Source organism: Hemiscyllium ocellatum, chromosome 20 (assembly GCF_020745735.1).
Source record: "Hemiscyllium ocellatum isolate sHemOce1 chromosome 20, sHemOce1.pat.X.cur, whole genome shotgun sequence".
NCBI lineage: Eukaryota > Metazoa > Chordata > Chondrichthyes > Orectolobiformes > Hemiscylliidae > Hemiscyllium > Hemiscyllium ocellatum.
The window spans coordinates 35944263-35962021 of record NC_083420.1 but is presented as its reverse complement, the minus strand read 5'-3'; the positions used below and the strand labels follow the sequence as shown (position 1 = coordinate 35962021).

Below are 17759 nucleotides of genomic sequence, written 5' to 3'. Positions count from 1 at the left end.
AGCAACTTCTGTTTTTGGATGTTTTAATAATCCCTTTGTTCTTTCCTGGTCAGGTTATCAGATAAAATCAATGCCATCCTACAGCACAGAAGAAGGATTTGACCCGTTACGTAAAACCATCTTTGACAGAGCTCTACCACAAAAGCAAAACATAAAGGATGCTGTAAATCTGAAACAAAAATGGAAAATGCTACAAATATTCAGCAGGCCAGGCAGCAACAGAGAAATAGAGCTAACATTTAAAATCAATGATCTTTTGTTAGAATTGAAATTTTAACTCTTTCTTTCTCTACAAATACTGCTTGTCTGGCTGAGTAATTAAAGCATTTTCTGTTTGTTTTAGTGAAAGAACTATCTACAGTGTTAATCACAGAGTTAATGTTTTGATCAGTACAACTCTTCTTTCAAACTTAGAGTGGTCACACAGGATCCAAAGTATTAACTGTTTCTCTAGTGACAGACCTGCTGAGTTTCTGCAGCACGTTCTGTTTTTATTTCATATTTCCAGTATCTGCAGCCCTTTACTTTTATCAAATATGTTCCATTCTCCAATCTTTCTTTAGAGTCTTGCAAATACCTAAATTACAACATTGCAACATATAGTTCAAACATATCTGGATAATTATAATGATGTAATCACAGATTCATACTCCCAACCAACACTCATGATTGTAATGACTCATTAAATGTTCAAGTTTTTGTTGGCTGAGGTATAACGAAACATTGACAATGACGCATAGCGAATTCCAATACCAAACACACCTTGCTATTTAAACTTATGTGATTATTGGAGATCTAAATCAGTAAATCAGTTTTGACTGGAATCAAGAAATGTTTGAAAATTCAATAAAGTCATTCAAAATTTATTACAGCTTGCGTTATATTTGCCTTGAGTTTGATATTGATGAATCACCATTGATTTAGTTTTCAAGCCAGATATTCCACCTAAAACATGCTAACAAATTGCATCTATTTGCTTCATACTGCTGAGTACTCAGCCAGTTGTTGTATAGCATGGTTTTTGTGATCAGATTTTATTGTAATACTGTTCAAACAATTATGCCACATGTAAGGAGGTGCTCACTATTACTCTTGGGCAACACACATCACGAATGATATATGAGTGATAATGTGACATCAATACTGGTTTCCTGTTTTGACCAATATTCCAATATTGTAGTTAAACCATATCATCAAACCATGACCCTGCCTTTGAAGGATTAGCTGCCTTCAGATTTTCTCTGAGGCAAATGTAAGATCAGAAAAAGAGTTTAGGTGCATCTGAGTGGATGTTTTAATGGCTCAGATATTCACTTATGCTATCAGTCAATTAACACTTATCTAACGTTTATAAAGTAATGATTTTCAACTTTATTTTCTTGATTCAGAAGATTGTGAATTCAAGATCTACATCACAACTTGGGCTTTTATCATGGCACTAAGATGCAACACTACAGAAGAAGTCTAATCTCCTCTAACTCTGGTCCCTATGAACACCCCAATTTCAATTACTCCACCATTAACAGTTGTATTTTCTGGTGGATGAGGGTATGAGAGTTTGAAAGATTAATAATGTAAAGATCTTAAAAGGATTAAGGCTGAACAGTGTGTTAAATATAATCCATTGTAGAGAGCACACCAAGCGAGAGGCAGGTTTCTGGGTCTATCGGGAGGTGTTGGGTCAGTAGAGGTGGCTGGGACTGTAAAGAGTCCCATTGGTAGAGAGCACAGCCTGCTAGGAGGCTGCTATGGCCGTACAGACAGTGCTGGGACAGTATTATTGGCAAGGGGCTATAGATGTCCCCAATGCATTAGGAACACTTTACAGTTGGTAGTATCCAGGGGTACACAATCTGCTAAATGGCAGATCAAAGTTCTAAGGGGGATACTGCAGGTTCCCTTATTGAGAAGCACAAGACAGATAGACAAGGGCCGACAGAAGAAGATGGCTGGGACCCATCCCAGAAGTGAACACAACAGAAAAAGTGGATAGATAAGCAGAAACGGAATAAAACTAAAAAGATAGGGATAATGTTAGTACTCCAATTAGCCAGCCTAATTGAACAAGTGAGTGCCTCCATGAGTTGGTGGAGAAAGGACCAGGAGCAAGTTAGAGAACTGGAGGGCAGAATAAAAAAATTTAGAATTCACCTTAGAAAAAATGTGAGAGGAGAGAGAAATTGACTGTCTCCCCTCCTATGAAACTGTCCAGCAGGAGCCAACTGCTCCATCTGTTGGACAAACCGTGCAGGAGTATAACTGAGCACCCTTTACCAGAGGAGGCACAGAGTCGCAACCTAAAGAGAATTATAAACCCTTCACCCCAGGGGAGAAGCAGCAGATTATGGCATCCCTGGGCAAATTACAGCCCCAGAGTGCAAACATCAGATTCTGGGAAGAGCTGGATGGTGTATGGGTAGAGCACCAGCTGGTCCGGGTAGCTTGTCCAGCAGATAATTGGAGGCAGGTAGCTGACAGACCCGATGCCACAGCATCCCGAGACTTTAGAGGAGAGTGGTGGACACGTGCTGTTGCCCTCACAACAGAGATAGATGCCCAACAGGCCCCCTTCACTGACTTCAAAGAAGAAAACCAAGGGTGCTTGGAAATGCTCCCACGAACTTGAGCAGAATCACAAACACTAAGCAACTTAAAGGGGAAGGAGCCTCTGAATAAGGGAATGATTATTTAGGATTTATCAAGAATGCTAAGGGCAAGCAAACCCAGATCGGGGGGGACCGGGCATTCATCCAAGTTTTTAAAGAGGGGCCATCCTGAAAATGGCAGTTATAATGTCCCAGGATTATGATGACCTAGACAAGTGGGCTAGCGGGGTGCAGGATGTAGAAGCTTCCTCAACAAAAGCAGCCTACCGGAATGGAGGCAAGAATAGAATGATCCTGCCACAACTGTGGCCGGTAGGGACACTTTATTAGAGAATGTAGGGTCCCACAAGCAGGAGGTAGACCAGGAAACAATGTAAAATACTGCAGCCACTGCAAAAGAACAGGACACACAGAAGCAGTGTGCTGGGAAAAGCAAGGGGCACCCCCAAACCCCACCCGGAACACCACGGAACTGCGGGAGTCCCGAGGTCAGCAGAGCTGATAACCATCTGCCCCCATTCATGAGGGTAAGGGAGAGGGGAGAATTTACATACCTGCAGTGATAGGAGGGAGGAAATGTGAGATGATAGTGGACACAGGAGACGCACTATCCATCACAAACCTACCCTTACCCGACACAACCAAAATGATTCACTTAAGTGGGATAGGAGGAGATAAAACACCAGCTTACCTAAGTGAAATTATCCTCATAGAAATAAATAACATATATATCCCCATGAGATTCTATGTATGCCAAAATAACGAGGGCACCATAATGGGCGATGATCTCATGAAAGAATATAATGTGCTAATCGATTGTGCAAAAGGGAAATTGATTTGGCCCAGACAGTACGATCGGAAGACTGAGATTGGGAAACTTGCAAGTCACCTTGAAATTATTTAAGTGGCTACCGTCACCAGTAGGGATTGGAACCTCGAAATGGGGGGATTCAGAGCCATCTGCGCCTCCGTCCCCAGAGCATGGGCAGAAACAAAGTTAGATACAGGTCTAGTTAATATGGACCCAATAAGGGTTTCAGAAATGGAGCATAACCCCACCGGCAATACCCAATAAAACCCGAAGCAGGAAAAGCAGGTGTGAAGACAGTGCAAGGACGAGTGAAACGGGGAATCCTGAAAGAAACTGCAAGTACAACTAATTCCCCAACGTGACCAGTATTAAAGCCTGATGGGAGCTACAGGCTCACCATTGATTATACAGAACTAAATAAGCTCACCCCCAATTTGCATCACATTGTAGTAGACCCCCTCCACCATGTTAAATGGCTTGGCCCCTAAGCACAAGATTTTCACTGTTTTAGACATAGCCAATGATTTAGAGGTAGAGAGGCCATGATAGCAAGCCTAGGGAGAGGGTGGTGGTGGAAGGGAGTAGGAAGAGATATGGCCAAATATTGCTGCAGACGCATGGTTTGTGCACAATATAACCCAGGGAGACCCATAAAAGTTAGGATGGGACACCAGCCCACACCTAGGGGAGCCTGGAAACACCTTCAGATAGATTTTACAGGGCCACTACCACCTTCCAGTGGGAAACGTACTGCCTGGTCATCATAGATCAATTCACCCAGTGAGTAGAAGCATTCCCAACCAAAAGCTGCACTGCAACCACTGTGGCCAGAATACTAGCGGAGAAGTAATTGCCTAGGTGGTGGTGGTGTGGGGGGGTGCCCCTCCAGATCGACTCCAACCAAGGGACACATTTTACACAAAAAGTCATGAAGTCTGTAAGCCAATTGTTCAGCATTAGACAAAAATTCCACATCCCCTATCTCCTCAGAGCTAAGGGATAGTAGAGAGAATGAATAGAATGCTCAAAATTGCTTTAGCTAAGGTAATGCAAGTCTCAGGCAGAATATGGGCTGAAGTGCTTCCAACCATACTAATGAAATTAAGAGCCACCACGAATCAGGCAACCGGGCTAACACCATATGAATTAATGACTGGGCGAGCAATGCAATTGCCAGAGACAATAATCACAGGTGGCACCGGTGTGGCCCACTAAAAGACAAAATGTGGCAATATGTCATAGAATTAAGCGCCCAATTGAATGGGATGTGGGAATCTCTAATTGACAAACAGGGCAGGGGAACTCGAAGTCTTCTCTGTTGTCCCAGCAGCAGGAAGCCATGTCCGAGTGTGATCATTGCCTGACAAACCAGGCTTTACTTCAAAATGAAATGGGTCATACGATGTGATAATAAGTGGGGACACCTGTGCCAACCTAGACATTAAAGGAAAAGGCACATGGAAGCATTGGACCCAACTCAAACCATTTAAAGACTCCTGTGACCAAACTAATGACATTGACCATTCCCCAGGTGCAAGCAGCAAAGGTGGACAGTCATCCTGGGGAGAATACCAAAAACACAACAGAACAAGGCACGACTGCACCTCCTAATGGGAACAAAGACTTAAACTGTTAACTCTATTTTAACTGCAACATGTATACATCTATCTGTATTTCATTGTGTTTAAGTGTCACAGCCATTGGGAGCATGCCAGGCTTTGAGGATAACATCTTCTATCAAACCAACATAAGCTTGCATGGGAACTGAACTGTCTGATACCCACTGCTGGGATCAGTGGAATCCCTATCTGTGGTTACTCTGGTGTGGACCCCTCACAACCTGTATTCAGTAGACGTCTCAGGGGTACCGCATAAAGGGCAGATAGGGAAATACAAGCGGAGACTCTAGCTGTACAGCACCACTGGCCCATGGGGCTGGGTCCCCCCAGCCTAGGGAAGGGAAAACCCATTTAAAACCTGGTAATTACCCACACTGTTTTGCAGGACAGAGATGGGGACGCGTTTATGCCCTGTTTCCTAAAAAATGACTCATGCATTCAGACTTAGTGCACTTATTACCACCGTACAGTCACCAGGGGACAGTTTATCTGCACCTGCAGCGAGCAGACATGCTTGAATGTGACCGAGGATAGACAATTCATATGTGGTCAGTGCAATGGCACCCATGGCTGCTCTGTCACATGGATGTACCCATTCGATACTTACCAGCAAGGGGGATCGGGGGGGGGGGGGGTTGACATGGGTAGACAGACAAGCAGAAGAACAGGACAATGTGGTGACGGGATTTGTTTTCCTAATTAAGGGGACTTACATGACAGATACCCCAGATTTCGCAGTAGGGACAATTGCACCCCTTACTGTACCATGCCCCATCGGGGGACAAATTCTGAGAAGGATAGTGACCCGCTCCATCAGTCAGGAGTTCTGTGCTGACTGGCAGACCCCACCACTTTGGGGTCAGCACTGGGATATGGATTTCTGGGATCTCTATCTGTGAGGGGCACAGCAGGAGTCATCAGCACTAAAAACTGAAATTATGTTGTATGTGGCCTGACTATCCCAGGCAACAGTACCTCAAATGCTCTGGAAGCAATTAACACAGATCTGGCTGAACCCAGACTCTACACACTGCAGACATGTTACATGGTGGATTATCAATTAGCACAGCAAGGGGGAGTTTGTATAATTATTGGTGACAATTGTATTACCCATGTTATTGATGCCTCTTACAATATTATAGAAGCCATCAAGAATATCCGAAACCAGCTAGACAGTTTTCGACAGAAAACCACAATTACAGACAGCTGACTGAATCGATTGCAATGTAAATCTTGGGGACCCTATTTGGCAAACGAGATAGTTCTCCTCATTACACTCATGCCTGTATTCTGCAGGAGATATCCGAAGTCACTTTCTTGACACAAATCGGGGGGGGAGCAGGGGGAGTGAAGAGGGACAGGGTGACACTAGGCACATGGACACTCAAGATGTCACTGAGCCATCAGTTGACCAACGTGACACACGAGATGGTCATCGGATCACAATATGGAGAGAAACAGCAGAGCAGTTACAAACACTGTCTGGGGCCACCAGAATGCCAGCACAATGCACTCACAACTCAGTTAAGGCAGGTGGGGGAAAGAATACACATGAGTAACAAACACTGCCCGCTCAAGTGTCTGGGTCCAGCCAACACCTCTTATATAAATGCTAACAGTTTGATACAGACTCAATACGAAATGCTAATAGCCAGGGCTGCAGTAATCATCCTTCTCAGGAAGATTAGCGCCCATTACTACAGCAGTGGATTTCCATGCAGACAATGAAACTGACAATGACCACACAGAAATTATCAAAAGCTGCGCTGGTACTGACAAGGACTGTATAGAAACTATCAATGATTCTGCAATGATTGCCATAAACAAACCCTATTACAAAAATAATAATCTCATCACTGACCTATTGCATCACAAGAGGTATAAAAGTTTTGTGACATGTGCTCCGGATCGAGAGAAGGCTAGCAGCTGACTACTGTGCTGTTGGTTTCTTTCTCTCCCTGGAGCTCTGGTATTTCCTTGTGCAACAAACTCTGTCATTGAATCCCAATTCTGACTCCAAGACTGGTGTTTTTCCCCATAACACCTGTTTCCAAACTGTAGAGATTCTATGAATGACATGGTGTGGGAAGTACAGCATTTAAAGGATTGGTACGAGTTATTCTTTAACACATATGGTGTCAGATACTAGAGAACTTGTACATTCTTCATAATCAAGAACTTGTATTCTTGGGTATGCATGTCTTCAAATACTGGATGGAGTTAAATTAATTCAGTGAAGAAACTACTGGTCTAGGCTCAGCCAGTCAAGGAACAACAAGTCAAAGAAATTCGTGTTACTGAACAACTGGTCCAGGGAAAACTAGTAGAGAATTTCATAGGGCTTCAGATGTTTATGGCAGAACCCAAACAAAAGATAGAACGCTTTGAAATTATCTATGTTGGCAGAAGAAATTTGTTTCATGCTGTTGATTAGAGATAATGACCAGAGAGAAACAACTGACTGCACCAAATATAATAGGACAGAAAGAGTGACCAAGACGTGTCAGCATTTCTTGATTTTGTGTTGAAGAACGGTCAGGTCAAAGGTTTAGTGTGTTGGCAATTGACACACGTTTTAATGGTTTTCACAATCTGCTGCATGATGGAAGACTAACTATTCCAAAGTCACTTTGGGAAGATGTCCTGGGAAAGTTGCACCAGGAACAGTTTGGTTTGCCAAGTGTGGAGTGAGAGCTTGGCTGACAGTGTAATGGTTGGGGATTTCTAAAGATATTGAAGATTTCATAACTCATTGTGAAATCCTGTTAATCTACAAATCAGAAATGTTTACCACTGCCATCAATACTGAAGAGAGTTTTGATTGCAAGGATCTGAAAGTGTGTTGCTGGTTAAAGTGCAGCAGGTCAGGCAGCATCCAAGGAACAGGAAATTCGACGTTTTGGGCTAAAGCCCTTCATCAGGAATGAAGGGCTTTAGCCCAAAACATCGAATTTCCTGTTCCTTGGATGCTGCCTGACCTGCTGCGCTTTAACCAGCAACACATTTTCAGCTCTGATAGCTCCAGCATCTGCAGACCTCACTTTTTACTCGTTGATTGTAAGGATCACCAAGATTTGCAAGAAAACAAAGTTGAGAGTATGGTGCTAGAAAAGCACAGGATCAGGCAGCATCCAAGGAGCAGGAGAATCGACATTTCAGGCACATGCCCTTCATCAGGATTCCTGATGAAGGGCTTATGCCCGAAACATTAACTCTTCTGCTCCTCAGATGCTGTCTGATCTGCTGTGCGTTTCCAGCACCACACTCTCGACTCTGATGCCAGCATCTGCAGTCCTCACTTTCTCCTTGCAAGCAAACAAAATCAATCATTTAGTTTATGAACAGTAGACTTTGTTTGAGTTAACTGACAAATCTTTAATTGATGTAACAAAGTGTAACATACATTGGTGAACACACAGTTATATCAGATGCTGAGGTGACTGGGAAGATGCATGTTCAAACAGATAATTTTTTTTAAATTAGATTAGATTACTTACAGATTACTTACAGTGTGGAAACAGGCCCTTCGGCCTAACAAGTCCACACCGACCCGCAACCCACCCATACTCCTACATTTACCCCTTAACTAACACTACGGGCAATTTAGCATGGCCAATTCACCTGACCCGCACATCTTTGGACTGTGGGAGGAAACCGGAGCACCCGGAGGAAACCCACGCAGACACGGGGAGAACGTGCAAACTCCACACAGTCAGTCGCCTGAGTCGGGAATTGAACCCGGGTCTCTGGTGCTGTGAGGCAGCAGTGCTAACCACTGTGCCACCGTGCCGCCCTAAGGAATAGGAATCTCCCCAGGAATAATCCTCAGTGACAAAATATCAGAACAGAGGAGTGTAACATATTGATTTCACCAGTAATGGAATTAGTGTATAAAAAATGTAATAAAACTTAATGAACAAGTTGAAATGAAAACTCAGTGTACTTCAAGGTTTGTCAGTAAACTGAAATGTAAAATCTGCTTACATAAACTGAGGGTGTGGCACACACAACTCCATTGAAGCCACCATCGAGATGGGACAATCAATGTCATGGAATCAGGACATGGTCAAGATTAATTTGCTTGACCCAGGGATCGAGGATACTGTCAAGAAGATCAAAAATGGAAGTCCCAGAGATCCGAATGCATAAAAATAAAGTACCTGTTTTAACAGGACAGCCATTCAACACAAACCAAATTGAGAGTAAATGTCCTCCAGATATTAAAATGGAACAACTCCTGCTTCATCAAGAAAGATGCCATTAGCAATGGAAATCCAAGTGCTAAAAGTTCCTCCAATTTAAAGGGGTTTTTCAGACTTCACACTTTCAAGAACAGAAGCAAACAATAGCATTTTCTGTACTCTCATGAAACATGGGCAATGGCGGGAAAGTTGAGAAGATTTAGTAAAAATGTAAAATTAAATTCTCAACATCAAGAAAAATTTCCAATTTTCCCCTTACAGTTAAACGCTGGGTTCTCTATTAAATAGCAACTATCTTATTTTCTTATATTTGCATCTCATTATTAGTGAATCTTGCCTCATTTGTACACAGCTTTTGAATCTCCTCTACCTCCTCGAAAAATTAACCCTACTGCAGCCACATCATTAGGGCTACTTTCAGACCAACTCACAGATCACTTGAACGCTTCATGCCCCACTTTTGAACTCAGGGATACTTACAACTTGCATAATTCTGCAAAGTTGCTTTCTATAGACACAGGAAGACAGACAGTCATTTGAGGGTGGAATTGAATCCAGGTCCATGGTGCTGCGAGGTAGCAATGCTAACCACCGTGCCACCCATCAAATATTTGAGCATCCTGGAGGATGAGAGATGTTGTGCTGTGAGCAGTTTCTTTCAAAGGACCACTGAATTGGGGGGGGGTGGAGTGTGGGGAGGGGGAAGGGGAGGTGGGAAAATGTAAACATGAACTTCCCTTTGTGCAGCACTTCACCTTCAAAGGCAATATGCTCCCTTGAAAAGCTGAAAGCTAGAATGCAACAACACCTCCAGAGATGTGTGGAATCATCTCTAATTGAGTCCTGTCACTCATAGGGTAAGTATAAGTGTGGACAATCTATGAAGGGCAGAGCCGACCACAAATTAGAACGTTTTTTTAAGCGTCAGTGTTGTCTGCTTTAAAATGCAATGCCATGTTTGCAGTCAGCAATGTGACAGAACAAGGAGTTGGTTGCTTGTAAAAGATAAATAATACTTGTTGATTACACCTTCTTTCAATTTTGGGATTTCTGAAAAAGACATCAAATGGGTGAGACTTTACCAGACATAACAGCAACAAAATGACTACAGCAGACATTTTTGGTGTGTGTGTGAACACATTTTTCCAAAATTATTTATACTGCTGTGTCACCTGAGCACCTATGTCTTGGCAGTTGGTTTATTTTTTGTTTTTTACCCTCCCACAACCATGATGTGCAGTCCTGGCTTTTACAGCTGGTGGAAGATGCCTGTTCCTCAATAGGTCTTACTGGCCTGGAAGAGTTGGCTTAGGGGTATTCGCACCTAGAGGGACTAGGTCTGCTGACAGTGTCCTGCCTGGATGCGGGCTCCCCCTCCTTGGCTTAGACTAATGCAGGCTTCACCAACACAGACAAGGGGGGAGGAAGATTATGGGAGTCCTTATGTGAATCCTCCTCCTTGTGGGCATCTGTTGGCACCAACCTATGAGATTGAGGTCCCTTATATTCCTCTTGTCTGCCATTGATGCCAGTGGGTCTGGGTGCATATCTGGCAGAGTGAGCATGCTGGACCTGTTGAGGGAGACAGCTAGCTGCATGCATGCTGGAACTGGAAGAAAACTGATATCATTGGTGGACTCCTTTCACCTTCAATCCAGTTTATGAATTGGCCCTGACAAGCTTGTCTGATGTTCCTAACTCTCTCTGTACATTTTGCAAAAGTCGTTAATGGCCAATAGATGGTCATCTGCTTCAGGTTGAGCAGGAGCCTCATCATCGAAGGTCTACTAAGTGCCAGAGACCTGGGTTCTTTCTTTCTTGACCAGCTTGAATGGCAGTGTGCTCCCTTGAAAAACTGAAAGTGAGAATGCAATGATGCAACAACTCTTGAACAGTGTTGTGGTCAGTAATGTGCTCGTCAAATGTTATTAACCTAGATCAAAAATCCACTGAGATGAAAGTCTCTGAATTTCTGGAGGATGCAGATGAAAGCCTTGTCATTTAACCCTGAATGAATTGAGTGGCTTCCTCCTCAGAGGTGGAAGTAGAGTGAAGGGTTTCCAGTGTTTGTCTCTTTCTCCAGGTAGATTGCTGGGTTCCACTGGTCCCTGTATAAGAGAAGAGTTGAAGTTAGTTGCACAAAAGATTTCCAAGCTTGTTCTGGATAAAAATAAGCTAGCACTGTTGGTAATAGGAGAATAGTGCAGCATAGATCAATGAAGCTCACTTGGTTGGTTGCTAATGAAGGTCTTGCATCTCCAAATGAACAGTTCCCCCCAGTACCTTTCCCTCACAGGGGGTGAGGAACTTAATGCCCGCTGCCATGCTGCCAGTCTTTAGCTTTTCTGCCCAGTTGTGAGAAATCTTTCCTGCAATGTCACAAAGGGAAGGATTGATTATCATAGAAGTTATTGGGAGAGGTATTTGTGGTGATGTTGGGGAGGATAGATGTTTTCACCGAGTAGGAAACTCAGATAACAGGATGAGGCAGTTTAGTGGCATTGAGTGAACATGATGCATGCAATATGAGAGTTATTATCCTCCAGCCTTATGAGAGGAGCGTGCACTGGTAATGTTAGCGTGAATAGTGGCGATGCTGTGAGTGCGAGGTCATAGAGATGTACAGCATGGAAATAGACCCTTTGGTCCAACTCGTCCATGCTGATCAGATATCCCAACCAAATCTAGTCCCACCTGCCAGCACCCAGCCCATATCCCTCCAAACCCTTCCTATTCATACACCCATCCAGTTGCATTTTAAATGTTGCAATTGTACCAGCCTCCACCGCTTCCTCTGGCAGCTCATTCCATACACGCACCACACTCTGAGTGAAAAAGTTGCCCCTGAGGTCTCTTTTATATCTTATCCCTCTTACCCTAAACCTATACGCTCTAGTTCTGGACTCCCCAACCCCAGGGAAAAGACTTTGTCTATTTATCCTATCTGCACCCCTCATGATTTTATAAACCTCTATAAGGTCATCCCTCAGCCTCTGATGCACCAGGAAAAACAGCCCTAGCCTATTCAGTCTCTCCTTATAGCTAAACTCCTCCAACCCTGGCAACATCCTTGTAAATCCTTTCTGAACTCTTTCAAGTTTCACAACATCTTTCCGATAGGAAGGAGACCAGAATTGCATGCAATATTCCGACAGTGGCTTAACCAATGTCCTGTACAGCGGCAACATGACCTTCCAACTCTTGTACTCAATACTCTGACCAGTAAAGGAAAGCATACCAAACGCCTTCTTCACTATCCTAGCTACCTGTGACTCCACTGCCAAGGAGCTATGAACCTGCACTCCAAGGTCTCTTTCTTCAGCAACGCCCCATAGGACCTTAACATTAAGTGTATAAGTCCTGTTAAGATTTGTTTTCCCAAAATACAGCATCTCATATTTATCTAAATTAAACTCCCGAGGTAGCAGAGAAGATGGTAACGCTTACTCTTCTGTCCACTGCCAGGTGTTTCTTTTATTCTTTGGGATACAAGACTGACCTGGACTATTACCTCAGTTTAGGCTGGCTGCATTTGGTAGCATGGCTATCCTTGCCAGTCAGCAAGAAAAAACACTCCCCTCTTTTGACCATCATGTTCACAAGCACCTCCGGGTCTCTGCTGGCAAAACAAGGAGCTAACTTGCCTTTCTGGACTATATTATTCAGGATCATTGTTCAGAACCAGAGTATGAATGTCAATTCCTGGCTTGCAGTATCTGATGTGCTAAGGAGCTGAAGTTTAAATATGATGTCAAGGTTTCAATGTCATTAATCGAGTACTGCTGTCTTTCCTGCTGCTAAATTCCACGATCTGGGCACATAGAAGCTGATTACACAATTAATGAGGTGAGGGAAGGAAGAATATATGAGAAAAGTCAACACAGGCCAAGTTGAATGCCCATTATGAATCTCAAACTTAAAAAAGGAAAAATTCAACCCAAGTCTAGAGTCTTCAACTAAAAAACCTACCAATCTTCCAAGTTTGAACATATTATGTTCTGGGAGGATAGCAAAAATTCTAGACTGCTGAATTTGCGAAATCAGGAACTTGGGGAAATGGGTTGGTAGTAAATTAGTTTAGATTAGATTCCCTACAGTATAGAAACAGGCCCTTCGGCCAACAAGCCCACATTGAACCTCCAAAGAGTAACCCACCCAGACCCATTTCTCTACCCTACCCTATATTCACCCCTGACTAATACACCTAACATTATTTAGTAGTAAAAAATGAGGTCTGCAGATGCTGGAGATCACAGCTGAAAATGTGTTGCTGGTCAAAGCACAGCAGGCCAGGCAGCATCTCAGGAATAGGGAATTCAACGTTTCGAGCATAAGCCCTTCATCAGGAATGAGAGAGAGTAGCCAAGCAGGCTAAGATAAAAGGTAGAGAGGAGGGACTTGGGGGAGGGGCGATGGAGGTGGGATAGGTGGAAGGAGGTCAAGGTGAGGGTGATAGGCCGGAGTGGGGTGGGGGCGGAGAGGTCAGGAAGTTTTACATTTCCTGCGGTCGCAGGGGAAAGTGCCGGGGGTGGAGGTTGGGTTGGTGGGGGGTGTGGATCTGACGAGGGAGTCACGAAGGGAGTGGTCCTTGCGGAACGCTGATAGGGGAGGGGAGGGAAATATATCCTTGGTGGTGGGGTCTGTTTGGAGGTGGCGGAAATGACGGCGGATGATACGTTGTATGCGGAGGTTGGTGGGGTGGTAGGTGAGAACCAGTGGGGTTCTGTCTTGGTGGCGGTTGGAGGAGCGGGGCTCAAGGGCGGAGGAGCGGGAAGTGGAGGAGATGCGGTGGAGGGCATGCGGTGGAGGGCATCGTCGATCACATCTGGGGGGAATCTGCGGTCCTTGAAGAAGGAGGCCATCTGGGCTGTGCGGTGTTGGAACTGGTCCTCCTGGGAGCAGATGCGGCGGAGACGAAGGAATTGGGAATATGGGATGGAGTTTTTGCAGGGGGCAGGGTGGGAGGAGGTGTAGTCCAGGTAGCTGTGGGAGTCAGTCGGTTTGTAGTAGATGTCTGTGTTGAGTCGGTCGCCCGAGATAGAGATGGAAAGGTCTAGGACCCGAGATAGAGATGGAAAGGTCTAGGACCCGAGACATTATTTAGCAATTTAGCATAGCCAATTCATCTGACCTGCACATCTTTGGATTGTGGGAGGAAACCGGAGCACTCAGATGTAATTATACACGTTAATAATAAGCAAAAGGTTTGGAGGAATGACGGGGATGAAAACCTGAAAGAGTTAATGCTGAGGAGTGCATTAAGCACTGTCACTATAATGATGTCACATGGATTCTAAGGTGTAAGACGAGGTCTTCTCATAGTCTCAGTAAAATTTCTATTATATCAACACAGTTTGAATCTAGCTGTTATGCAATAAACACCTTTCCTTGTGAGACTACCATGTGGTTAAACTCTGCTACAGTAAGCTCAACAAGTCCAGCAGACCACTTTCAAGCAAGAGAATGATGGAAGAAAATCTGTCAGATGGGAGTTTACACCAAAATGAGGAGTGGCAGATGGAGTTTAATTTAGATAAATGTGAGATGCTGTAGTCTGGAAAGACAAGTCAGGGCAGAACTTATACACTTAATAGTAAGATCCTGGGGAGTGTTGCTGAACAAAGAGACTTTGGAGTGCAGGTCCATAGTTCCTTGAAATTGGAATCGCAGGTAGATAGGAAAGTGAAGGCGGCATTTGGTATGCTTTCCTTTATTGGTCAGTGTATTGACTATAGGAATTTGGAGGTCATATTGCAGCTGTAAAGGTTGGAGGGTTTGAGCTAGAGCTGAAGGCTGAATAAGAAAAGCAATGAAGTAGTTAATTTTTACTTTAAATAGTGACCTTTGGGATAATTCTTGGCCTAAATAATTTCTGTGTTGCACTTTTAAATTAGCAGGGAGGTTTACCCCGTGTCGTAACAATTGGTTTACAGTGAGAGGGGAAAGATTTAAAAGGAATCTAAGGGGCAACTTTTTCACACAGAGGGTGGTGCATGTATGGAGTGAGCTGCCAGAGAAAGTGGTGGAGGCTTGTACAATTACAACATTTAAAAGGTATATGGATGGATATATGAATAGGTCGGGTTTAGAGGGATATGGGCCAAATGCTGGAAAATAGCTACACCGAGGATTTATCATACAGCATCTTTCAGCTGTGTATGCTCCAAGCACAGGAATTCCCTCCCTCCGGCTTTCTTTCTCTTTCTCTTCACCCTTAAGGCACTTGTTGACTCCTGTCAATTTGACCATGTTTTGCTCTGTGGTCTTAAAATCTCTTCATTTGACGTATTGTCTAATTTGAATGGTATCTTTACAATGTTAAAGATTCCATATAAGTGCATAAAAACAGAAACAACTGCGGATGGTGTAAATCAGAAACAAAAATAGAAGTTGCTGGAAAAGCTCAGTAGGTCTGGAAGCATCTGTGAAGAGAAATCAAAGTTAATGATTTGGGTCCCCTGAGCCTTCCTTGGAACTGCATATTGTTGTTTGGCAATCAACATATGATTTATGGGAGGAAAACAGACCCAGAAACTGTGGAGCACGTTGTGAAGCGCTGTAACATGGATTGCAGAAAGAACCCTTACAATGTTGTGCTGGAAGAAAATAACATTGTCAAACGTTTTTCCACAATGTGCCCTTCCCTTTAAATGAATTTCCCTCCCCTTTAAACTGCTTCAACTCAATGCCGCAGGGCGGGGCAGGTGATTGACATAACCTGTACCCAAGCAAAAGCACAGGTACAGTGAGAGAAGCCAATCAGGGGGCGGCTGGGCGAGGACGCGGTGGTTGCCATGGTGAACGGTGGCAGGACACTGCCCACCATGAAGCGGCCCCGCCCCCGCCGCGGGATGGTTCAGGAGGACGGTTGGGCGGCGCGAGTGCACCGCGCTGAAGTGGAAAGGCCTTGGCGGGCGGTGAATGGTGGCTTTCGGCGCACACCGGCATCTCGCGGGCGAAGAATGAGCCGGCCGCGGAGCGTGGGCTCCGGCAGTCGGCCCGTATGCCGCCGGCAAGCTTTCTAGCGGGTCGAATTAAATCTGGAGCCGGGCTGAGGGAGTGAACCGATCGCGGAGGAGAGAGAGAAAGAGAGAGAAAAAAATACACAAACCCACGCATTCTCCGCCCGGCTGCAGGGGCGATGTGGATCCCGATCCCGATCCCCGGCCCAGGGAGGGAGGCAGGCAGCCGAGCCGAGCGGCGCCTCATGGATCGAGCGCCTCACTGAGACAGACTGCAGCAGCGCCGGGGGGTGGGGAGGCGGGGGGTGTGTGGGGGTCAGCACGGGGTCGGCCAGCCGGCCGGGGCGCACGCGCACTCGGCACCCCCGGGCCGCTGCAAGTTCACCCTCACCGTTTGAACGAACACCATCCGCCCGTTGAGAGAGAGAGGGAGTGGGGGGGGGGGCACAAAGAAAATAATCGCCTCGAAATACACCCAACCCCAGCCCCCCCTTTTGACTCACCGCGTTGCAAATCTGAACACTTTACCCCCTTTTTTTAAGTTGCATTTCACAAATTGTTGCTTTGTTTTTCTTTCAATCGCAAGTTTTTAGAACGTTTTCAGACTGCAATTTGGAAAAGTTTCTCAAATTGCAAATGAATCACTATTTTTAATACAAAGGTACAAGTTGAGCGAGCGTTCTTGCAATTGCACTTTTTTTTTGGGGGGGGGGGGTGTTGTTGAATTTCCAATCCACCGGACAGCTTTTCCTTGCAGCGATTGTTTTATTTTCTGGAGGAGACTAGGGACATGTCTAAGGCGGCAGCTAAGGAGAAAAAGTCCTTCAGTAAGAAACTTTTCCGGCGGGGCTCGGCACGGTCGGTCGGCAGTTTTATGAGCAGGGTGCTGAAGACTCTGTCCACCCTTTCGCACTTCGGCACCGAGGAGGCGGCCGAGGACGACAAGGACGACGGTGGCTTCAAGAATTTCCGAGCGGCCGAGGCCGGCGCCGCCATGGGGTTGGGCATCGGGCTGGGCCCGGGGGTCGGGGTGGTCTCCTCGGCCTCCTCCATCATCATGATGATGAGCGGCATCAATCCGGCCGCGGTGGCCGCGGGTCGGTGCGCGGCCGCCGGCCACAGCGACTCGTCCGAGAGCGGCTTGTCTGGGGACCGCTGGCAGCCCCCCGGCGTGGCCGGCCTCAAGAACCACGGCAACACCTGCTTCATGAACGCCGTGCTTCAGTGCCTGAGCAACACCGAGCTCTTCGCCGAGTTCCTGGCTCTGGAGCAGTACCGGGAGCGGCCGCCCGGCTGGCCCGATCCCTCCGAAGGGGCAGAGACCCAGCGCCGGGGAGCAGAGGACGAGGAAGAGCTGGACAAAACTTCCAAATCCAACGGAGTTTTATTCCGATCGAGACCCCAGGCAGACATGAGAGGAGAGGTCACTGAACAGCTCGCTTCTCTGGTCCGAGCACTCTGGACTGCAGAATACACTCCACAGCTCAGCCGTGAATTCAAGGTAGGACAGCCCTGGCACCCCCGAAGCTCTTTGTAAACGGATTTTTTTAAAAAGAAAA

General features: G+C 45.5%; 1 protein-coding gene across 2 annotated transcripts in view; it reads left to right on the top strand.

Moving 5' to 3' along the window:
* Positions 1-16578: 16578 nt before the first annotated feature.
* usp31 (ubiquitin specific peptidase 31) overlaps positions 16579-17759 on the top strand; it is a 133484-nt gene continuing 132303 nt past the window's right edge. For both annotated transcript variants that reach the window (XM_060840732.1, XM_060840730.1), the window contains exon 1: positions 16579-17701. In XM_060840732.1, the coding sequence (XP_060696715.1) occupies positions 16991-17701 (711 nt within the window). In that variant the 5' untranslated portion in view covers positions 16579-16990. The remainder of the gene's footprint in view (positions 17702-17759) is intronic.